We start from the raw sequence: 24,617 nt of genomic DNA, 5'->3' as shown, positions 1-24,617 counted from the left end.
CCCATCACCATAAATCCTTAAGTGTCTATATCAGTGGTTCTCAACCTTCCCAATGCCGCGACCCTTTAATACAGTTCCTCATGTTGTGGTGACCCCCAACCATAAAATTATTTTCGTTGCTACTTCATAACTGTAATTTTGCTACTGTTATGAATCATCATGTAAGTATCTGATATGCAGGATGTATTTCCATTGTTACAAACTGAACATAATGAAAGCATAGTAATTAATCACAAAAACAATATGTAATTATGTATGTGTTTTCCGATGGTTTTAGGCGATCCCTGTGAAAGAGTCGTTGGACCCCCAAAGGGGTCGGGACCCACAGGTTGAGAACCGCTGGCCTATATGGTAGCGATGCTCCTAACAATGGACCCGCAGAACCAGCCGGCCTCTGGGTGAAGATAACGGCACTAACATCCATGACCTCAAGAAAAAAATGAGCAGTTTGCATGGCAACCCCTCCCTTCCGGCCTCGAGGGGGCGGTAGGAAACCTCCGCACGTGGATCCACACGATTCCCACACCGCGCGTCCATCCGGGCAACTGGCCAGTCGGCCCAGACTACGCAGGCGCCAGGGCTGCGGCGGCTGGGGGCGGGACCCCGGTTTCCCTAGAGACCGGGCGGAAGCGGCCGGAAGCTGCGCTACGATTGGCCGCCGCGGGAGGGAGAGCTGGGGGCGGGGCCCGAGGCGGAAGGCGCCCGCGACGAGGAAGAGGACGCGGCTCCGGCCATGGAAGGCGCGGAGGCGGGGGTGTCGGTCGGCTCGCCGGGTGCGCCCGGGCCCGAGGAGCAGGGCGGGGCGGGCGGACGCCCGGGGCGGTGGCGGCGGCCGTTGGGGTGTGACCGTCCCGCCCCGCGTGGCTCCTGGCGCTGCCACGAGGGCAGCTGCCTGCTGCCTGGTGTTTTGAGACCCGAGAGGGGTGGCTTCACGTCGTAGACGCTGAGGGTGTGTTGGTAGGGTCCCCGTGAAACCCCCTGAGAGCCGAGGGGGCTCCCGGGCGGCTGGGAGTGGCAAGAGGGGGACCCTGTCCCCCAGTCGTCGGGGCTGGGGTCCTGGAAGGAGGGGCTGGGCTGGGAACCAAGCACGAGGCACGTGTGCGGTGGCCGCCTCTCTGATGACCCACGTCCAGCCTCGGATCTACCTGGCATCGCCCAACCCCGGGCTCTCCTTCCTGCCCTTTTATTTTTTTAAATTAAACTTTAAAATTTTGGAATGATTTTAGATTTGCAGAGGTTGGAGAAATAGTTTTCCCTAATGTTACTATCTTACCTCGCCATGGGTACATGTGTCAAAACTAAGACATTCATATTGGCATAATACTCTTCACTGAAGTACAAGCTTTGTTTACATGTTACCAGGTTTTCTCTCACTATAATTTTTTTTTTTCTGTCCCAGGATCCAAACCAGATATCACATCGCCTTTAACCTGCCTTATTTTTCACCTGATGTTAACAGCTGGCGTCTCATCTTACCCGTGTCTCCATCTCCACCTCCCCGTTCCCCCATGACATTGGCTATTTTTTTTTTAAATCCAAGAGATATTTACGCATTCTTTCAATTTAGCGAGCGTTTATTGGTCTTCTGTTATAGGCCAGGCACCGGCGATTCAGCACTGAATCTCAGTCCTTCTCTTACGGGAGCCAAAGATAGCCCACTGGACCGCATGCATGGTCTAATGCAGTTTTGTGTTTCTGATTTTTTTTTTTTTTTTTTAATGTAAGGACATGCCACTTACATAATTTTTAAGTTGGTTGAAATCAGTGTTTAAACTTTCCTTCCCCTTCCGATTTACCCTGAATTTTACTATCAACTCCCAAGTGAGAGGATTACCTCTTGCATCTTCCATTATTAATCAAGTTTCTACACCCCTCCCCCTAAAAATTATTACTTCTTGAGAAAAACACAGTGCACACAGAAATGCTAAGTAAACAGGGCTGCAGACCCTACTGTAGATGGAGTTGCTCTCATGTCTGTGATTTTTAGATGTTTTGACAGATGTAATAAATCCCGGAAAGGACTTTTAAAATCACTCTGCATCCTTTTTTTCCCCCTCAGTCACCAGTTTGTGAGGAACTGCCAGTTGCCCAGAGATGATAAGCAGCCTGAATATTATGTTTGTGTTTTTTTTTGCTTTTGTTTGATCAGTTCATGATAGGGCGGTGCCAGCAGGAAGTCCTTCCTCCAGAGTCATAGTACACGTGGACCTGGACTGCTTTTATGCACAAGTAGAAATGATCTCAAATCCGGAACTAAAGGGCAAACCCTTAGGTAATGATGCGTGTCGATAATGTTCTCATTGTCTAAGAGGATTAGCACTGGTTTATTACGTTTATTGTATTCTGATTTATTAACCACATTAGAAAGATTGGGAAGCAGTTCTTAAGGTGCTTCACTACCAGGTGTAGACTTTATAAGCCTCATTTAACAAATGGTGAATTTGACACAGTCATTTTATTTTCTACATATTTGTGTTTACCATGTTTTAGATGAACATTGTTTTTACGGTGGTAAACACGTAGTCAATTTTCGTAAAAGAAAAAGTAGAGCCGAAACCGGTTTGGCTCAGTGGATAGAGCGTCGGCCTGCGGACTGAAAGGTCCCAGGTTCGATTCCGGTCAAGGGCATGTACCTGGGTTGTGGGCATATCCCCAGTGGGAGATGTGTAGTAGGCAGCTGATCGATGTTTCTCTCTCATCGATGTTTCTAACTCTCTATCTCTCTCCCTTCCTCTCTGTAAAAAATCAATAAAATATATTAAAAAAAAAAAGAAAAGAAAAAGTAGAGTTTTAGCAACCTTAAGCCACTAAGATTCAGTAAACTAGAATTTCTGTACGTGCTGTAGATCATGATTTAATCACTTTTGATAAGGAGGGGGCTCAGAATGCCCCCTCACTGTGGAATCTTTTCTGTAGGTGGCTAGCAAGAATAGTTGAATAATTAGAACATGTATTGGGGGAGATCCCTGATAATTGCTGTAAGTTGGCACTTGTTAACAGAATTTTGCTTTATATTCATTGGACAGTTACTCAGAAAAGTGAGTTTTTCTAGCAGCCACCAGTAATTGTACTGTTATTTTTCATCTGCTTTATTTTTTAGTAAATCATGGTCTAGAGTTGTATAGAGTTAATTCAGTATAAATTATTCTGGTTTTGTATTGCCTGAAAAAAATTCCGTACTGACTTTATTTGTATTTTTTGCTGAAGACTCCATAGAATGTATTCATGTGTGGTAAATTTCTGTTAAATTTTACTTATAGAACGTTGATGAATGGATGCTGTATTTTTAAACCAAGATAACGGCTTTTTATTTTAAATATATTTTTACTGATTTGAGAAAGGAAGCGTAGGGAGAGAGAATGAAACATCGAGAGAGAAACATCGATTGGCTGCCTCCTGCACACCCCCATTGGGGATCGAGCCTGCAAATTGGGCGTGTGCCCTGACCAGGAATCGAACTGCTACCTGGTTCATCAGTTGATGCTTAACCACTGAGCCACACCGGCTGGGGTAGAGCTTTTTATTTTTAGCAGAACAATTGCCTCGCAAATTACAATTATAAGATGGAATTAGTAAATTATATTTGAAGATTTTTTTTTTAATTCTCTGTTTTCTCATAAATATTTATTTTTATAGGTGTTCAGCAGAAATATTTGGTGGTTACCTGCAACTATGAAGCTAGGGAACTTGGAGTAAAGAAACTTATGAATGTAAGAGATGCAAAAGAAAAGTGTCCACAGCTGGTGTTAGTTAATGGAGAAGACTTGACGCGTTACAGAGAGATATCATACAAGGTTACAGGTACAGATTATAGGCAGTATTATTTTAACATTAATTTTTACAATGGAGGCCTGTTCATTACATGAATCTTCTATAATAATAAAAGGGTAATATGCAAATCGACCAAACGGCTGAACAGCGGAACAACTGTCTAGAAGCCAGGGCTGTGAGGGCCGAGGCAGCCAGGGGTGTGAAGGCCTACTCTTGCACAAATTTCGTGCATCGGGCCTCTAGTCTTTTAATAAGTGTAAATTGCCAAAGTTATTTTTGCTAATAACTTTATTTTAGGTCTTGCCCACTTTTTGAAATATTTATGAGGATGACTATATAAATAATGTTGACAAAAAATATAAAGTTAAAAGAAGTTTGAAATCTTTCATGAATGGTGTCATGTAAATATAAGAAATGTAAAACAGTATTTAACAGTGAAGAAATAGGAAGATATTCTAAAGAAAGCCAAATATTTTAATTTAAAAACATATTTCTATTGATTTCAGAGAGGGAGAGATAGAAACATCAATAATGAGAATCATTGATTGGCTGCCTCCTGCACACCTCCTACTGGGGATCCAGCCACAACCCGGGCATGTGCCCAGACTGGGAATTGAACCGTGACCTCCTGATTCATAGGTCAACACACAACCCCTGAGCCACTTGCAGCCAGGACCAAATATTTTAATTTTTAATTTAAATTAATTATGAGAGATATGCTATAGGTTAATGCATTAATGTTAATTGGGAGAGGCTTCTGTAATTATTAACATAATTAAAAACTAGCTTTATATTTATTTATATTTTTGCTCCTGTTTGTGTTTGTTTGTTTAGTATTTGTAGCAGTTTTCAGATGAAATGGTTAAATATGATAACTAAAAGTGCTAAGAAGCCCTAACCAGTTTGGCTCAGTGGATAGAGCGTCGGCCTACAGACAGAAAGATCCCAGGTTCAATTCCGGTCAAGGGCATGTACCTTGGTTTCAGGCACATCTCCAGTACGAGGCTGATCGATGTTTCTATCTCATCGATGTTTCTAACTCTCTATCTCTCTCCCTTTCTCTCTGTAAAAAAATCAATAAAATATATATTTAAATAAATAAATAAAAGTGCTAACAAACTAACAAAAATGCTCAAGAAAATTGACAAAAAATGTGAATAGCCAACTGACAAAAAGGGCAAATATATGTCCAATAATTACCTGGAAAAAAGGAATGCTCAAATTCATTATTGGCTACAGAAATTTGAATTAGTAAGATAATGATTTTATATCCATCATACTTGCAAAAAAAAAAAGAACGTGAGAAAAAGTAGAAACAAGGTATTACGGCCTTTATGAAAAAGCAATATAGAAAATTAAAGTTACATATTATATTCTTTAACCCAGTGATATAATCAACAAAATGTATTTTTTAAAAAAGAAAAAGAATGCATGGTGCTGTATGTTTGACTCATAAATACATACCTTGTTGAGTGAGCAAAAGTTAGGATGCAAAACGTGTATAACACTCATTTGTATAAATAATAGCACAAACCCCTCCCCCACATATGTTTGTACACATGTATTTGTGAACAGGAAGATAAATATGAGAGGGTATATACTAAGTTTCTTTTTAACTTTTTAACACATTTCGTCCGCTCAGGAGTTTTCTCGTGTTTCGCGCGCCATCTGTTAAGGACCGCTCACGAGTGTTCTCGTTTTTCACGCCCATGGAAAAAGGAGCGAATCTAGATACTTATGTAAATTTTGTTTGGTCCCTCTTCATAGAGGAAAATGTTTTACACAGTACTATACGTTAAAAAAGTACTAGGAACTTTAATTGTTTTTGTAAATAAAAATGTTATAATTATTGAAAAGCAACACCTAAAGTGCATTATGATGATTTAAATAACGTGCAGTTTGCCCAAAAACGTGCGGTCCCTGGCGTATGTCTTAGAGATTTCTATGCGGTACACAATGTGTTAAAAATATACATATTTTTATTGATTTCAGAGAGGAAGGGAGAGGGAGAGAGAGAGAAATATCAGTGATGGGAGAGAATCATTGATTGACTGCCTCCTGCATGCCCCCCCTACTGGGGATTGAGCCCGCAACTCCGGGCATGTGCCCTTGACTGGAATTGAACCCAGGACCCTTCAGTCAGCAGGCCAGTGCTCTATCCACTGAGCCAAACCAGCTAGGACTAAGTTTTTAATAGTTACCTTCTGGAGTGGAAGAAGCAGTGCTAAAATGAGAGGAAGGGGGAAGGAAAGACAGCCATGCAGAAAAGACAAGACTATATTCCCCAAGTAGCACTTGTGCATCTATACAAAATTGTGTGTCTGAATATTAAGAAGTTGATTTTTAGTATATACAGAAGAAATTGTAAGATACAGAGAGTTGTGCATCTTGCCTTTGTTCTTGGTGATCTTTCATGCTGTTCATATAGCTCCTCCTCACTCTTTTTAATGACTGCAGTATTCCATTGAATTTGGTTTCATATTATTTAACCAGTCCTCTAGTGATCTGAAGACAATATATCCCACTTTATGGCTAATGTCGCTGCATAATTATTAATAGCAGCTCTTTGTATTAAAAATGTCTTGTTCTTGCCCTAGCCAGTTTGGCTCAGTGGATAGAGGGTTGGCCTGCAGAATGAAGGGTCCCGGGTTCAATTCCAGTTGGGGGCACATGCCCGGGTGCAGGCTCGATATCCAGTAGGGGGCGTGCAGGAGGCAGCCGATTAATGATTCTCATCATTGATGTTTCAATTTCCCTCTCCCTCTCACCCTCTCTGAAATCAATAAAAAGATATATATTTTTTAAAAGTCTTGTTCTGAATGATCAATTTTATGGTTTTCCTAACAGTGATGGATTATTAAGCTGTTACCAACTTTTTGCTCTTACTAATATATGCTTCAGTAGACATTTTCATATGGAAATTTTGGCATAATTTTATGGGGTATCTATAAGGTAAGAGTGAATTCAGTGCTAGGTCAGAGGTAATTTCCATTTAAAATTTTGAATACTGCTATATGTTGCACATGAGTTTGTCCCAACATATTATTAGTAGGTATGAGAGTGTTAGATATTCTTAAATTGTAAAGATTTACCTCAGAGATGAAAAAAATAGTAAATGTTTTCTGCTATCCAGCTGGTATCAATAGATAATACAGAGAGAAATGAAATTTCTTCTCAGTGATTTCTAAATTGTTATTAATCTTAATCCTAAAAATGAGAATTGATCATCCTTTTGAATTTATATTAAATCTTGGTTCAGTTCAGTTTAGTAAACATTTGACTTAAGGACTAGGTTTTTTCTAGGTGCTAGACATTCAAATACATGTAAATCATGGTCCATCTCTGCTCTTAAGGAATAAGTTGGGGAATGGCTAATTAAAATGTTGAATTGTGGTGTATTTGGAAAATCAAGTGAGTTTTCTTTTGGTCTCAGTAATAATTGGAAATTATAATTTTTTATTTTGTCTTTAGAAATTCCTGTGGAAAATATAGCTAGAATATATTATTGTTTTTGCTTTTCTAGGCAGACTATAATTTATTCTTTGACCCACTGCTTCAAGATCATAATTGATTATAGCCATTGATGTTTAATGTAGAATATAGTAACTGTAAGTATAGGAAATTGCACTAAATCTGCTATGAGTATCTGCCCAGGGAATATCATTTTTGGACTTATTTGAGGTAAGCATAAAATAGATAAATTTACTATAGTTATAACTTGTTACATCTGCGTTCCAATATTATTTAAATTTAGAGTTGTTGGAAGAATTTAGTCCAGTTGTTGAGAGACTTGGATTTGATGAAAATTTTGTGGATCTATCAGAAATGGTTGAGAAGAGACTACAGCAGCTTCCAAGTGATGACCTTTCAGCGCTGACTGTGTCGGGTCATGTATACAATAATCAGTGTAAGTGGTTTCTTATTTATCCTATTTAGTATTTTGTTTTTTGTATTTTTTATAGTTGATACTATTATAGATGTCCCCATCCCCCCCCCCCTTTGCCTACCTCCGTCCATCCCTCAGCCCCTCCCACCCTCTGGCCATCACCTTATTGTTGTCTGTGTCTGTGGGTTATGCCTGTATGTTCTTCTGCTTAGTATTCTGTGAGTTAAGTTAACTGACTTTCTGAAAATGTTATGGCTTTTGTTGGAGGTATAGCCATATTTCAGTAATCTAAGATGGCTAAAATTAGGTGTTGCTCCTGTAGCTCAATGCTCTGTGCACTTTTCATTTCTCTGACATGGTCCATGCGTTATCATTTTTAACTTTCATACCTCTTAAGTTACAGGAGTTGGCTTGATAATATACTTTTAGAATAACTTTTTATTCTCTTAAAACGATCTTTAAGCAAGATTTTGAGGTAGACCAAATAAATTTGATATTGTCCCCTCTTGCTTCTAGTCCCCCAAGGCACCAAAACCCTCATGTTGTCCCTTGAGCTAACCCTTGTGGAAGGTCGTCCAGGCCTACCTGCCATCTTTTGCAAGCTCCTAGTTCATTAGTTCAGATAACCTTTGCCAACTGTTAGCATGAAAGCAGGATGGTTCATTTCCTTCTCAGATTAACGTATAAATGGCTGATGGTATTTTTAGGGACATTTGCATTTGAAAATCAGCTGCAATATCTCTAGTGACTATTTAATTAGACTTTGAAACATATGCAATTCTGCTGGTGACTTCCACATTACACCAGTGGAAGACAAGCTACTCTGCTTTGTGTAAGACTTGCCCTGGTAAGAAACCATCTTGCTCCTAGGTTTCAGCATGTGCTTCCTCTTATCCCTGTGTTTTGAGAGCTGGTGATCAATCTCCCATCTAGTTCTCCACCTCCCTGATATTAAAGAAAAGGGGGAGAGCTACAATTCTCTTCTAGAAGATGACATGAAGCTTTTCCATCTTTTGTACCTGTGGTCTCGTGTCACTTTCAAAGACTAAGTAGGAAGAAGATTCCAAATAGGTTTCTATGTAATTCTTAAAGCAAACTCAGACTTCATTGGTTGGAACATAATTCAGAGAGCCAGGTTTTATAACCTAAAAAGGAAATGTCTAATTCTTCATGAATTCTTCCTATTCCCCACAATTTTTGTTAAAATTTTTTCTGCCCAGAAAAATTGACAGAATATAATACAATGAGAACACTCATTGTACATTCCTTGTCCATACAACTACTGTTAGCATTTTTCACATTTGCTTTATCTTGCTCTTTATTGACTGGTTGACTGATTGATGAGCCATTTGAAAGTAAATTGCAATATAACACTTCATTTGTAAGTACTCCTAAGGATAAGGATTGTCTCATATAATTGTAAGACCATTTTCACACCTAAGAAAATTTGTTTCTAGATAATTTTCCTGCACTTTTCATAAGAAATCTCTTAAATATGGACAGATCTAAAATTGTTTTTCATACAGCCAGTACATAAAGTTTAGATTCAGTTCTTTAAAACTGTAATGTTGACTGTCTTATTAATGCAGTACTTTTATGCTTACTTACAGGTAAACAGGAATGTAAAAGTTCTACTGATGTCAGTAGGAATTTTTCATGAGAGATGAATTTTTATAATCTGTTCAACATTAAGCATGTCTGTGCATTATTAAGCACGTCTATGCATTCTCTATCACAGGCCCTTGGAGTTCACTCCCTGTATTTACTTACTTAACAGAATTCCAGTGAAGAACAAAGCAGATTAGTTAAGTGGGTGGCAGTATGGTGGTGGTGGACATAGAATTTAGGTTAAATAAACCCTCATTTGTAAATAAAACTCATTCGTAAAAAAGGAAATTAAATTGTTTTGTGGGTTTTTTTAATGACATTGGCTGTTTTTATAGCTATAAACCTGCATGACGTCTTGCACATCAAACTACTTGTTGGATCTCAGATTGCGGCAGAGATGCGGGAAGCCATGTACAATCAGCTGGGTCTCACTGGCTGTGCTGGAGTAGCTTCCAATAAATTACTGGCAAAATTAGTTTCTGGCATCTTTAAACCAAATCAACAAACAGTCTTACTACCTGAAAGTTCTCAAGATCTCATTCATAGTTTGAAACACATAAAGGAAATGCCTGGTAAGACATATATTTGAAAAGTATATATTTTATTGTATTTTTTGAAAAATTATAGATATACTAGAGGCCCATTGCATGAAGAGATTCATGCAATAGGCCTTCCCTTCCCCTGGCTGCCGGCACCAATTTTCCTCCGGCTCCTGGGACCCAGGCCTTCGCTCTGGCCGGAGCCTTCAGTCTTCGCTGCTCAAGCCAGAGCCTTCAGTCTTCGCTCCGCTGCTTCGCGCCTGCATATGCAAATTAACCGCCATCTTTGTTGGGTTAATTTGCATACTCTCCTGATTGGCTGGTGAGTGTAGCAGAGGGATGGTCAATTTACATGTTTGTCTATTATTACTAGGTAAGATGTAGTTAATTCTTAGAGCCTATGGAGAAAACCAAACAAGCTAATGTTCTTTGGAGGACATCTGTATTAGGAAATATATAAATGTACTTTTCTAGTTTCACCTACTTTTGTATAGTTTGAATATGATCATGAAAGCTATAACCTGGAAGTGTATAGTCCTTTATTTCCAATCCCTGGTTCATATCTTATACTGTACATTGCATCTAAAGAGGTCTTTTACTAACTCTATGTGAGGAATATCAATATATATAAAAGGCTAAGTGTCCATCCATCCGACTGGTAGCTATGACATGCACTGACCACCAGGGGGCAGACGCTCAGTGCAGGAGCTGCCATGACACGCACTGGCCATTTAAAATTAAATAGCACCACGGAACTGGCACTGACAAACACTCAGCTTCCCCCATGTGGGACACAGGCCCCACCACCATCCTGGAGTGACACCCCACCAAATCGCAGCCAATGCTGCCAAGACCCCATGGTGCAAAATGCGGCCCACAGCCCACTCCAGCCCAGAAACGGTTGGGGAATGACATCACGTAGCAACACCCAGTTTCCTCTCCCTAGCGACTAGCCTCCTTGGAGTTTTTTCAGCACAGGAACCTAACTTGCTTTATAGCCAGGTACAAACATTTTACAATTCAACCAAATGTTTATGAAGCGTTTTCACGTGCCTCATCTCATTTGATTCTCACAGAAGTCCTGGAGTAGGTAGATAGGAGACTCGGTGGAATCCTATTTTCAGTAGCTGGAAAACGGAGATTTAGAAAGTTTAGAAACTTGACCTGACTGAAAAGAAGAAAGAAATGGTGGAACTTAAAAATGACTTCAGGTTTTCTCACTGTGTAGAATATAGTCAAACACTGCTGCAGCTAAATATTTTACCTTTTGTTCCACCTGCATGATCTACAATAATCTGCTTCATGTTGATATTTACTGCTGTGTTGCTGACAATTACCTGAAAGAGAAGTTGGGGTGCTTTACGGGGCTGGAAAAAGTTTAATTAAGCAAGTTTGTTCTCTGTATATAAAAGGCTAAGTTGACTCACATGTGTGATATATATAAAGCTCTCATTGGCACCAATCGCACACGTGTTTCAATCTGTCATTGTCAATTGTGAATTTGGTTGACACTTCTATTATAGAGAAAGGGCAAATAGTGTTACTAAAATATTCTACTTAATTTCCTTTCAGTGTGCACAAATCTGTGCACCGGGTCACTAGCATATAAAATGTTAGACTACAAGGGACCTTCCAAAGATTTAAGCAAAGTTTTTATTTTAAAGATGAGGAAATTGATTTTTTGAAGGGTTCGGTGATCTATTCAGGTCTTGGGGCAAGTTTGTACCCTTGAAGATCAAATATTTAGGTTTTCATAGACCATCAATAATGGGTATGTTAAATTTCATTGCTGGGGACAAAGATGTTATAATAGAATTCTATGGAAGTGAATTTCTAAGACAACTGAAACTTAATCTTTAGATTTCTTCACATATTTAACCTGTGTTTATGTGATTTCAAAATGTGTTACTCACTGCCTTGCCTTAAGTATTACAATTGTTAACTTTTTGGATGAATCTGAGTCTGTGTTTTGAAGAACAATTACTATGTCAGGTTGTAATACATTGAGGATTGTATACTGATACTTAACGCTATTACTCAGCTTTGCTCTTTGAATTCTTGTATTTATTTTAAATAGGCATTCTCTTTTCTTCCTTATTGCCAACTAGCCCATTCTCTTTTATTTCAGCTTTGAAAATATCTGTCACTCCACTTTAATAATATCCTCTACACACCATTGCTTTTTATTTACTTCTTTTACTGTTCAAAAAAACCAGCTAACTGAAGAATTAATTTTATGTAAATGAGAGGAGGTAAAGGGGCACTAAATTGCCTGAACACTTTTTCTGTGATAAAATATGACTGAGTTTTCCTGCAAAAAACTGTATGATAGGAGTTTTGCCAATGAGAATTTTTTGTTTGTTTGTTTTCTGGCTCTTAATTATATGCGGATGGTAAATATTGCCAGATATGACTTGTAGATAAGTATTTGGTGTGTGTATAGAAATCAGTTAGATTAACTAATAAGCACATGCTAATTTTAATTGCTCTGATGACAGTTTATCTTTATGTGAAAAATCACCATGATCCTTGAAAACTTCCACAGTGGTATATAACAGGTGGTAAAAATCTCATTTTATCAAGACTGAATTTATTGGTTCTCTCTGTATTCATTATATTATATTAAATATATTAGGGCTGTTAGGTTTTCAAAGTGGTTCAGGCCCTGAGCAGAAGAAGAGCAATCTAATTTTTAATGAACTTTGATCTTAGCAAAATATTCGCTATGGAATTTAAAGATATGCTTGCTATAAGAATGATAATATTTTAATTAGCTTTATTTTAAGGAGAAAAGCTATTGTAACACCCTCTGCGTTTCTTTTTGTTTAGGTATTGGCTATAAAACTGCCAAACGCCTGGAAGCACTGGGTATCAGTAGTGTGCATGATCTTCAGACCTTTTCATCCAAAATATTAGAAAAGGAATTAGGAATTTCCATTGCTCAGCGTATCCAGAAGCTCAGTTTTGGAGAAGATAACTCTCCTGTAACACCCTCAGGACCACCTCAGGTGCATAATGACATTTTACTTGAGTACTTACTGGTTGTCACATTATTTGAGAAAAATTTCTAGTTTATTGCTGTTTTTACTAATCTAGTTTGTTAGGTCAGTACATGATCCCTTTCCTGTGAGGAAACTAATTTATTATAATATATTAATAAATATTCTTAAATTGAATTTAAGAATTAGTATTTCAATCTCAAGTTAGCCAATAGCCTATCTATATATATATATAAAACCTGAGTGACCGAACGACCGGTTGACCAGTCATGACGTGCACTGACCACCAGAGGGCAGACGCTCAACACAGCTGCCCCCTGGTGGTCAGTGCGTTCCCACAGCGGGAGCGCTACTCAGCTGACCAACGGGTGCCAGGCAGAGGGCTCACAGCTGGCAAGCACAGCTGCGGCAATGTAAGCCTCTCCCGCCTCCATGCAGTAGAGCAGCAGCTGCAGGCGCAGTGGGGCTGAGATGAGCGGAGGCTCATCGGGCTCCTTGGCTGCCTGCCGCTTTGCACACTACTGCATCCCTCAGGGGATGTTGGATTGCCGGTTTGGCCTGTGGGGATTGGGCCAAAACTGGCAGTCAGACATACCTTGAGGGATCCCAGATTGCGAGAGGGCGCAGGCCAGGCTGAGGGACCCCCCTGGTGCACGAACCTGTGCACTGGGCCTCTAGTATTACATATATGAGGCAAAATGTTTTAATTTTTTAAAAAGTCTTGGTTTTAGAGAAGTCTAATGATTTAGGAGATGGAGAAAAGTTTAATTACCTAGTTCATATTGATTGATTATCTTTTATGTGACAGGCACTTCTTTATGTACATTAGCCCATTTAATTTTCACAAACCTTTAAGGTAGATAGTTCTATTGTTTGTTTATAAACTTTTCCTCTCTTTCTCTCCCTCCCTAGTTTTTTGTGTTTTTTTTTTGTTTGTTTGTTTTTAAGATGAAGGTACTGTAGGTTAGAAAAGTTAAATAACTTGCCCAAGGTTAAATTCAAGTTTTAGGAGAGTAAGAGCCTCGGTGCAATCGTACAGTAAAGCTTGGAGTTGCTACTAGAGCTTTACAATTTTCTTGACGTCCAGTGCACTTTCTAGTGAAGTATGAAAACTTGCAGACAAAAACAAGTTAGTATGAAAGTGAACTAAATGGCTCAAACTAAGCACTAGAGGTAAGTTAGTCAAGGCTGTGTTGGTTTACCTGACATATACACTGGTAATTGTATATGCTTATTTGGTGTACAGTAATCCTTATTTGTGCTTTTTTGGTAGTCCTTTAGTGAAGAAGATTCACTTAAAAAATGTTCATCAGAAGTTGAAGCTAAAAGTAAGATCCGAGAGTTACTTGCTAGTCTTTTGAAGAGGTGATTTTCCATTTTGCCATATCCTGTATATTCTATACTGGAAAGAATACTTGATGTTGTATCTTGGAATTTACAGATTACCTGGAGACTAATCATTATAACAATAGATCATTTATCACTGAATTTCTCTACTTTATAAGCTATTGCAAAGGTAGTAACAGATGCTCTTAAATAAATTTAATCCATCTAGTTCCATTGGTTTTTAGTAACATTGTGGTTATATTGTGGATCTTAAGCTGCTGGTAGTTACCTAAAGGGGTTTTATCTGTTCTTCTAGAATTCCTGCACCTCTAAATTTGTAATGGGTGAGGATAGGTAGTTATTAAGAGCAACAACGATAAAGCAGAAGAACCCTTATGTCTCCTTAGCCTTACTCTGTGTGAAAGAAAATGGAGTCAGACAAAAGCATAGCTAACTGGGGCTGTGCGTGAGCAGTGAGAGTGAATGTGAGTGTGTGCAGGCTTCTTGTCTGTAAGTACATGAAGAGTGTCCACTGGGACTGTGAGTATACAAGTTGCCTAGCATAAGCAGAACAAGACATGCACCTATCTGACACGCTCCTTTGCCATCATATATCTATTCCAATACTCTGTAGGAGAGTATTGTCTCTGTTCCTCTCATTTCTTTGATTTCTCAAAATGGGGTGTCACGGTCTAACAGTTTTGGATAGGTAGGTGTGCTTCTCTAATGTCTGGATGACTGACTGACTAGAGAAAAAGGTTTTTGGATGAGTCTAAGTAGCAGAAACGGATGAAGTGAAATTTCCTGCAACTTTGCTGTCACATGCAGTGTGGTTCTCATGTTGTGAGCAAAGCTATGCAGCTCACCATTTGCTGCATGCAAGTGGGGCTGCCAATGACCCAGCTCCAGTGATATGACTCATGCTGGGCCCGTGAATATGCTTGTGAAAGTGGGTCGTCTGCTTTGCTTCAACTAAATAGAAGACTACTATGAAAAGCCTGCCATTAGAAATAGTTCCACACATAGAAAAACCACAAGAATTACAACTTTTATAGGTTCTCTTATTTAAAGAATCAACCCAGAAATGAGTCTAGGTGCTGTAAGCCTGTGCGATACCAACTATTAACCATTTATCCTTATCTCTGCTTGCCATTCTCTCTTCTCTACCATGGCTCCTTATTTCAGTGATTGAGTGTAATACCTTTTAAGTGACTGGCAAAAAATAATCGTGTGTGAATGTATTTTTCTTCTTGAGTATATGTAGATATGTAAGAGGTATAAAATCATCTAATTTTTAATCCAATTTCTAGGCAATAGTTCAAGATTGCTTAGAATGTAACCTTTTTATAATATGTCTTAATTAGTTATAGGAATCAAATCATTGTCTTTTAATTGCATATAGACTTATTAGAACAAGTTTAACTGGAAAATATTTAAATTAGTAATATGTTTACAGAAACTAAGATATTTATTATTTTAGTAAAGCAGCAATCAAGATATTTTGTGGCCGAAACCGGTTTGGCTCAGTGGATAGAGCGTCGGCCTGCGGACTGAAAGGTCCCAGGTTCGATTCCGGTCAAGGGCATGTACCTGAGTTGCGGGCATATCCCCAGTGGGGAGTGTGCAGGAGGCAGCTGATCGATGTTTCTCTCTCATTGATGTTTCTAACTCTCTATCTCTCTCCCTTCCTCTCTGTAAAAAAATCAATAAAATATATTTAAAAAAAAAAAAGATATTTTGTGATAAATAAAAGAAAAATTATTTATTACAGAAATCTAAATTTTCTAATTCAAAATATTTAATTTGAGTATATTTAACAGTGTAAAATATTTGTATTTTGTACTTGATTTTTAATTCATTGCCATACAGATAAAAAGGAAAATGTTATTCTTTAATGACATGTATTTTCTCTAATTAGATTTTTCTATTCTTTAAGTGAATTTTCTATCTATATCATTAAAACCTTTGTTTTAGTGTTCCATCCAAAACCAAGACCGTTTGTATGGAACACTAATTTTTAAAAAAATTTTGTATTTATTGATTTTAAAGAGAAAGGGGTGGGGGGAGAAGGAGAAACATTGATTTGTTCCACTTATATATGTATTCAGTGGTTGATTCTTGTATGTGCCCTGATGGGGCATTAAACCTTAAACCTTGATGTATTAGGAGGATGATCTAACCAACTGAGCTACCTGGCCAGGGCTGGATGGAACACTCTTTAGGATGCATGTACATGTACTTCCTAAGTATAATATATCATTAATATTTCAAGTTATTGCTTAATGTGGAACATATTGGTGACATTATTATTGGCCCTCTTGGATCTATTTGGGGAGTGCTCTTTGACAAATAATCTCATTAATTTTTTTCTTTTTGTGATCCTGTATTTTAAAATATGTGTAAAAATCTGTCACTTTTCATATATTTGTTTCTGTCAGTGAATGATTCTTTGTTTCTTTAATTTCCTGCTAATTTTAATATTTTGCTTTTGGTTATAATTTTGACTTGGATTATAAAATTGCTTGTTATAATTATGCCTTACTTCTGTTTTTTTTCTGATAACACTCAATTCTGAGTGAGGCCTGAGAGCCTTACACTTAACATTTCAGAGCATTAGTGTGTAGACTTTGTATAATTTATTTGGGCTAGTCTAGGATTTTTATTGCTTACTGCCTACTTATCAACTGTATAATTGTTTTAGTTACTAAATCTGTCATCTTTATATAAATTAACTTGACAATTTTTTAAAATCTTTAGGTAATATTTTTCAAATTGCTATTTCCCCTTTCTCTTTATTTTTAGAGTATGCCAAGATGGAAGGAAGCCACATACAATAAGATTAATAATCCGTCGGTATTCATCTGAGAAGCACTGTAGCCGTGAGAGTCGTCAGTGCTCTATTCCATCCCACATAATTCAGAAGTTAGGGACAGGTATGGGCTAATTTCCTAAAAATTTAATTAGACTCTTAAAAGAGCAAATTTTGAATTCGAAATATCCATAGATAGAGGATTTTCACAGGGGGTTAGTGAGCTATTTAAACTCTTTATCAGAAATTTTCACTAGAAAACTTTGTTGTTGTTTAATAGATTATAAAAGTAAAGACTCAGTTAAGAATGCTTCCCAAGTTCAGAAAAAACCAGACTGTTGTAATTATATGGCATGAGATAACTTCTTTTTGAGCACTTAGATTGTTTCCAATTTTTTTGGCTATTATGAAAAATGATGCTGGCGAGTCATTGGGTGGGTATATACTTTTATTTAAACTGCTGGGTTTTATGGTAAGTTGAACTCTAAGACACTGCTAAATTTTTTCCAAAGTGGGTGTAACAGTTTACATTCCCATCAGCAGTGTATGAGCATTCCAGTTTTTTCAGAGTCTCATTGACAATTAGTATTATCAGTTTCTTTTATGATAGTCACACTTAAGGCTGTGTAGTGGTATTTCATTGTGCTTGTGTTTTCTTTTATGAATAGTGCTTTTAGTGTTATATCTAAAAGTTATTTGCCTAAGTCAAAGGTCACAGGTATTTCTATGTTTTCTTTTAGAAATTTTAAAGTTTTGAGCTTTAAACTTAGATCCACTTTGAGTAATTTTTATGTGTGGTATAAGGTAAGGGTCTGAGTTCATTCTTTTGCATGTAGGTATCCATTTGTTCCAGCAGAATTTGTTGAAAAGACTATTCTTTCCCTGGTGAACTGTCATTACACCTTTGTAAAAAACTAAACATGTTGTAGAAATGTATTTCTTGATGTTCTTATTCTGTTGATCTACATGTTTATCCTTTTACCAGTTCTACCCTATCTTGATTCTTTCTTGAAATTAGGTAGTGTAACTTCTCCAGCTTTAATTTTTTCTAAATTGTTTTGGGTATTCATGGTCCTGGGCTTTTGTTTGTAGAAAGATCTTAAAGTAGAAATTTGATTTGTTAAGTGTTTATCCAGATTTTCTATTTATTTTGAGTCTGTTTTAGTAATCTGTGTCTTTTAGAAATATATGCATTTCATCATAGTTGTCTAATTTGTTGTCATGAAGTTGTTAATATCCCCTTATAATTCTTTTAATTTTTGTGAAGTCTGTAGTGAGGTTCCTCTTTCATTCCTGATTTGGGTAATTTATGTATTCTCTTTTTTCCTTTGTAATTTTAGCAAAGGTTTGTCAATTTTGATCTTTTTTAAAACCCAACTTTTGTCATTGTTTTCTCTGTTTTTATTCTTTCTATTTTATTTATTTCAACTTTGTTGTTTTCTTCTTTCTGCTTGCTTTAGGTGTTTTTTGTTTTTTTTTCAAAGAATCGCTTATTGATTTCTGAGGGAGATGAAGGGAGAAGAGAGAAACATCGATGTGAGAGCATAACACAGGGGGATATTTTTTGATATCATTACTACCTTAATCAAATATTACATATTTCAACTCTTTTGGAAACTTTTACTCATTTGGCAGTTAGTTGTAATGTTGAGATGTCCTAGTTTCCACATATACTGTCAAAATGTCCCAATGATATCTATTTAGGATTTTAATTTAATTATATTAAACTCTTAATGTTAATTATTTTACAATGTGTTTAGATACTGTCTTCTTAAACATTTTATTTAGGAAGTTATGATGTGATGACGCCAATGCTTGACATACTTATGAAACTTTTTCGAAGCATGGTGAATGTGAAGATGCCATTTCATCTTACCCTTTTAAGTGTGTGCTTCTGCAACCTTAAATCACTAAATACTACTAAGAAAGGGACTATTGATTATTATTTAACACCATCATTATCAACAACTTCATGCTCTGGCAAGCGCAGTTTTGTAAGTACACTGTTATTGGATTTGTGTTATTAAATTACAGGTCTCAGTTTGTGTTTAACGGATATAATTTAGAGTTTCTTTGGGGTTATATTTTTTTGAGTGACTTACATGTATATATAATACCTATCATATTATATCTATCATATTATATGTTGCTACTCATAAGTATACAGTATTATGATTAAGAAGAAAACATAAGCATCACTGGGTAAAAAAGAAAACCATTATAGAGATTCCCTGTTTTGGAAGTATTGAAACATTTTATAACAATATATAGGAATATGATGATTAGCTCATACATATGAAAATATTTTTAGATACTAGAAATCAAATTATTTTGTCTGTTAATTTATACATAAGCTACCAGCACCCCCCTCAGTGTTTTGTTAAAGCATTTAAGTTTTCTTGGTTTTGACGTTAAATTGAATTCTGATAGCAATATTGATAGAATATGACTGCTAATTTTATAACTGTAGAAATAAGAGGTTGGCAGTAGAGAGGCAAAGGCCAGTCATATTTTCAGATGACTAAAACAAATCCCTGTGTATGGCCCTTTAGCAAACCTGTATTTACTAAATGTGGGCTTCTTTAAAAAATAATCGTCTTTTACTAAATTGTCTAGATCTACAATTCTTAACTTAAAGTGTTTTTATTATTTTCTTTATTTATTAGTTAGTATAATTTTAGTAATATTTTATTTACATATAAGTTTAAAATGAGCATAGAGTAGTGTTACAGAAATAATGAATTAGTGCCCTCTTCAAATTACTATTTTTCTCTGACCAATTTTATTCCGTCTATTAACTGAAATTTTAAAAGGTGCTGACTTTTTGCTTTGTAATCTGTAAAATGAGAATTAATTTACAGTGGTATTAGAGTGGCAAATATAAGTGAAAGCACCTTGTGTGTGTCTGGCAATGGCCCAAATCTCTTCTTCTTTTATTTTGAACTTATTGTGTTGATGAATTATATTTGACTGTGTATACATTTTTATGGTGCTTAAAATTTTAAGTGAAAAATTTTACGTAAACTATGCAAATTAGAATTGAAGGCGTTTTTAAATTTTTATTTCATGAATATATAAAAGGGCTAGTAAAGGGTTAAGGGCGTCAGATATATGGTGAAGGAAGATTTGACTTTGGGTGGTGGGTATACAATACAAAATACAAATCATGTATTATAGAATTGTACACTTGAAACCTATATAATCTTATTAACCAGTGTCACCCCAATAAATTTAATTTTTTGAAACATGTTATCTAATCTAATAAAGAGAAACATGCAAATTGACTGCACCTCTGCTATGCCCAAGCCACACCCACCAGCCAATCAGAGTGACTATATGCAAATTAACCCAACCAAGATGGCCGCAGGCAGCCACGGAGCTGGAGCAAGCAGGAGGCTTGGTTGCCTTGGCGATGGAGGAAGCCAAGCTTCCCGCCTGCCCTGGCTGGCTGTGGCCTCTGCTCAAGGCAACAGTTTCAATTATAGAAGACAAATAAATCTCAGATACCTGCTTCCAGCCAGCCTCCACTGGGAGCTTGGGTGGCTGGGGGCTGTGGCCAGCCTGCAAACAGCCATCAGCTCCTCACCCAGGATGGCCACACATTCATGGGGTGTGGGTCCCCACTAGGGGGCTTGGCCAGCTTGCAAACAGCCATCAGCCCCTCACCCAGGCTGGCCAGGCACTCCTCCGGGGACCCCCACCCTGAAGGGGGTGTGGCCAGTCTGAAAATGACCCTCAGCTCCTCACCCAGGCTGGCTAGGCACCCCAGCGGGACCCCCACCCTGATCCGGGACACCCTTTGGGCCAAACCAGCCAGCCCCCACCCATGCACCAGGCCTCTGTCCTATATAATAAAAGGGTAATATGCAAATTGACCCTAACAGCAGAACCACTGGGAATGACTGGTCACTATGACACACACTGACCACCAGGGGGCAGACGCTCAATGCAGGAGCTGCCCCCTGGTGGTCAGTGCTCTCCCACAGGGGGAGCTCTGCTCAGCCACAAGCCAGGCTGATGGCTGCCAGTACAGCAGTGGTGGTGGGAGCCTCTCCTGCCTCCTCAGCAGCGCTAAGGATGTCCAACTGCAGCTTAGGCCTGTTCCCCGCTGGCTAGTGGACACCCCCCAAGGGCTCCCAGGCTGCCAGAAGGATGTCTGACTGCCAGCTTAGGCCCAATCCCCCAGGGAGCGGGCCTAAGCCAGCAGGTGGACATCCCCTGAGGGGTCCCAGACTGCGAGAGGGCACAGGCCGGGCTGAGGCACCCCCCCGAGTGCACAAATTTTTGTGCACCGGGCCTCTAGTATCTTAATAATGATGTTGGATTTTCACCATGGGAGTATATATTTTTCCTTTCCATTCAATGTTACAGTTTAGAATAGGGATGTTCTATGCATATGTATAAATATTTATAAATATATATTTATACATATATACTTAAATATTTAGCTATCCCTTGGAGAATCACTTACTTTTTTAGGCCATCATTCCTTTATTCACAAACCTGGAAGTTTGAATTTACAGTTGTTAAGATCCCTTCCAGGCCTATAAATGCATGCCTACCTTCTGGCTCAGTGCTATCTATGAAGTAAACCTCTTCCTGGAATAGTGAGTAAAGATGCACACAATAGTGTGACTAATTGCGGTGGATTAGTCACCTCTAGTTGTTGGGAGCTGACCCAAAGGGTTGAAGTTATTGAGTAGGATAGAAACACGATGGTCAGATAATAAGGTATATTCATGAATATTTAAAGAGATATCTAAATTATTGTGCTATCCTTGTGTTCTAGAAAATGAAAGATACTCAAATGGAGGATTTTTCGAAAGACAAAAAAACAAATTGGGATTTTCTACCAACTGGAAGAATTGAAAGTCCAAGAACTGGGGAGTCTCCACTAAGTTTTTCTAAAGATCAAAACAGTGATGATTTCCCACTCTGCTCACTTCCTGAGGGTATTGACCAAGAAGTCTTTAAACAGCTTCCAGTACATATTCAAGAAGAAATCCTGTCTGGAAAATCTAGAGAAAAAGTTCAAGGGAAAGGAAGTTTGAGTTCTCCATTACAGGCCTCTAGAGGAATATTATCTTTCTTTTCTACAAAACAAATGCAAGATAGTCCCTTAAATCCTAGAGATAATTTATCTAATAGCAAACAGATATCCTCATTGTCTCCCTGTGAACCAGGAACCTCAGGCTTAAATAACAGTTCCTCTTACCTGTCCAGCCAAAAGGATTATTCACATTATTTAAACAGTAGCTTAAAAGATGAACGAATGAGTCAAGGACCTAAAAAGTCTCAAGGATTCCACTTTTCAAATACAAACCCCACTGTACCTGTTTTTCATTCATTTCCAAATTTGCAGAGTGAGCAACTTTTCTCCAAAAACCGCACTACAGATAGCCATAAGCACCCGACAGCTGCGGCGTCTCATTATGAAGGACTTGCAGAAAATAGAGAGCAAGATTCTACTGCTGAGAAAATTACTTTTCCTTCTGATGTTGATCCTAAAGTTTTCTATGAACTTCCAGAAGAGGTACAAAAAGAACTGTTGGCTGATTGGAAGAGAACAGGATCAGATTTCCACGATGTACATAAATAAGCATGTTCAGAAAAAGTCTAAAAAACAAGGGGAAGATCATTGTTCTCAGATTAGCAGTTTATTAAGCTCGTCTAAATGAAACACTAATCGATATTTAATAATGTCACAATCCAATATAAAATGTTCTAAAGCAAGAATAGTTATGGGAAGTAAATTCTGACACAAAATATAAAAAACTCATAATAGGAGAAATAATGTAAAACATTACCTTATTTCTAAAACTATTTTATATTGCTTTTCAATAAAAATATATCTTAGCATTAGTTCATGTCCCATAAAATGAGGGGAAAGATATACTGTATATGCCTGCATATAAAAAATAGACTGGCCAAATCATTGCTATGCCATAGCAAATAACTTTTTCTATGAAATGTGGAATATTTCAAGAAATTTAGCCCATTAAGAAACAGCCAAGCCCGGCTGGTGTTGCTCAGTGGTTGAGCATCAACCTATTAACCAGGAGGTCATGGTTTGATTCCCAGTCAGGGCACATGCCCAGGTTGCCAGCTCGATCCCCAGTAGGGGGCATGCAAGAGGCAGCAGATCAGTGATTCTCACTCATCATTGATGTTTCTATTTCTCCCTCTCCCTTCCTCTCTGATATGAATAAAAATATATATTTTTTAAAAATTAACCAAATAAATTCTGCCAACTCACCTGTTAAAAATGTAGATATCTTTGAAGTACTATGTACCATTTATTAAGTTAATTTTTTTAAATAGGAAAGTGATACAAATTCAATTAATGCCTCTTATTACACCTGGAACCTACCACAATGCCTGACACACAGAGGGCATTCAATGACTATTGAATAAAGGGGTGAGGAGTGGGCAGGCAAGTGACTATACAAGTAGAGAACTAGAAGGAACTTTCCATGCAGAAAGATGAAAAGAAGGACAGACACTAGAAGTGCAAGGTAGAGTGGGTCTATAAGGGTGCTAGGTAGTGAAAGAGGTCCATTTCCTCTGACCAGTCTGTAGGGTCTACAAGCAGTGATTATGTTTTTGCATCTCTACATTTTGTAGATGAGACTAAGAATGTCATATCCACAACAAATATACAGTCACTAAAGTGATGGATGTCCTCTTTCTCCTGTTGTTATTGCCTTCACCTTTTACTGCCAGATTAAAAATTGGATATAAGGTTGTGGACACCTTTAATTTGTAAGAGAATGTTTCTAGAACACACCGGAGCGCTGTTGGAGGAGTCCTATTTATAACCTTCGCAGATATAAAGAAAAGACGATAAAAATAAAGTACAAAAATGTGAGTAAAGGGTGGCTTAAAAATATTTCCTAGGTAAGAAGTTTGAACTAAGTTTCAGATTCCTTGAAATTTGAAAATTTCCTAATCACCAAGGATTTTTAAGAGGGAGTTTGGGATTATCAAAAGCAATAACTTGTAGCAAGAACATCAGAACTTATTCACCACACAAATAACTATAGGTGTTTCTACATGTAGTTTTCTGATAAGGTAGTTAAACTTATAAATGGAGTTTATTACTTTTTTAGATAATCTATTTTTCAAAAAGTTCTAATCTTTGTAATCATTTCAGCCAGAAAACAGCGTCCGACTTTTTAAGTTATCTTTTATCTTTGTTTGCTTTTAATGAAATAATATTTATTTAGTGTTAGATTATCTATATATATATAAGCCTAATATGCAAATTGTCCCCACAGGAGTTCAACCAGGAGACCGATTGCTCACTATAATGTGCACTGACCACCAGGGGGTGGCACAGAACGAAGGAAGGCCCCAGCCGGCAGCTGGAAGGCCCTGATTGGCCCTAATCACCTGCCAGGCCTACATAATCGCCTGCCAGGCCTACAGACCCTACCTGTGCACGAATTTCATGCACTGGGCCTCTAGTTTATAATATTTGGAAGTATGAATTTATTTTTATTTATTTTTGATATATACTGATATCCTGTATCTTTCATGTTCTCTAAAATTCTTAGCCACTAGCCCTTCAAAGATCGCTTTACTATTCTGGGACTCTTGATTGCACAATGATGGACATTCTTTTTTTTTTTCTTAATTTGATTTTATTGTTTAAAGTATTACAAATAGTAGTACATATG

At 37.7% G+C, this 24,617-nt stretch overlaps 1 protein-coding gene across 3 annotated transcripts; it reads left to right on the top strand.

The window, feature by feature from the left end:
- The first annotated feature begins 323 nt into the window (after positions 1 to 323).
- POLI (DNA polymerase iota) lies at positions 324 to 24,193 on the top strand. 3 transcript variants are annotated; one of them, XM_036322768.1, is made up of 11 exons: positions 324 to 773; positions 2,150 to 2,272; positions 3,637 to 3,801; positions 7,526 to 7,678; positions 9,601 to 9,837; positions 12,634 to 12,812; positions 14,077 to 14,168; positions 16,932 to 17,062; positions 18,727 to 18,932; positions 21,728 to 22,471; positions 23,662 to 24,193. In XM_036322768.1, exons 1-11 carry the CDS (start codon positions 734 to 736, stop codon positions 23,677 to 23,679), a joined length of 2,088 nt encoding a protein of 695 aa, XP_036178661.1. In that variant the 5' UTR covers positions 324 to 733; the 3' UTR covers positions 23,680 to 24,193. The 3 variants fall into 3 exon arrangements, with proteins under 3 accessions (XP_036178661.1, XP_036178659.1, XP_036178662.1); XM_036322766.1 differs by lacking the exon at positions 23,662 to 24,193 and having other exon boundaries at positions 325 to 773; positions 21,728 to 23,612; XM_036322769.1 differs by lacking the exon at positions 23,662 to 24,193 and having other exon boundaries at positions 686 to 949; positions 21,728 to 23,612.
- The last annotated feature ends 424 nt before the right edge of the window (positions 24,194 to 24,617 follow it).

Source organism: Myotis myotis, unplaced genomic scaffold (genome assembly GCF_014108235.1).
Source record: "Myotis myotis isolate mMyoMyo1 unplaced genomic scaffold, mMyoMyo1.p scaffold_m19_p_9, whole genome shotgun sequence".
NCBI lineage: Eukaryota > Metazoa > Chordata > Mammalia > Chiroptera > Vespertilionidae > Myotis > Myotis myotis.
The sequence above is the reverse complement of the archived record's forward strand: the minus strand, read 5'-3'. Positions and strand labels throughout refer to the sequence as shown.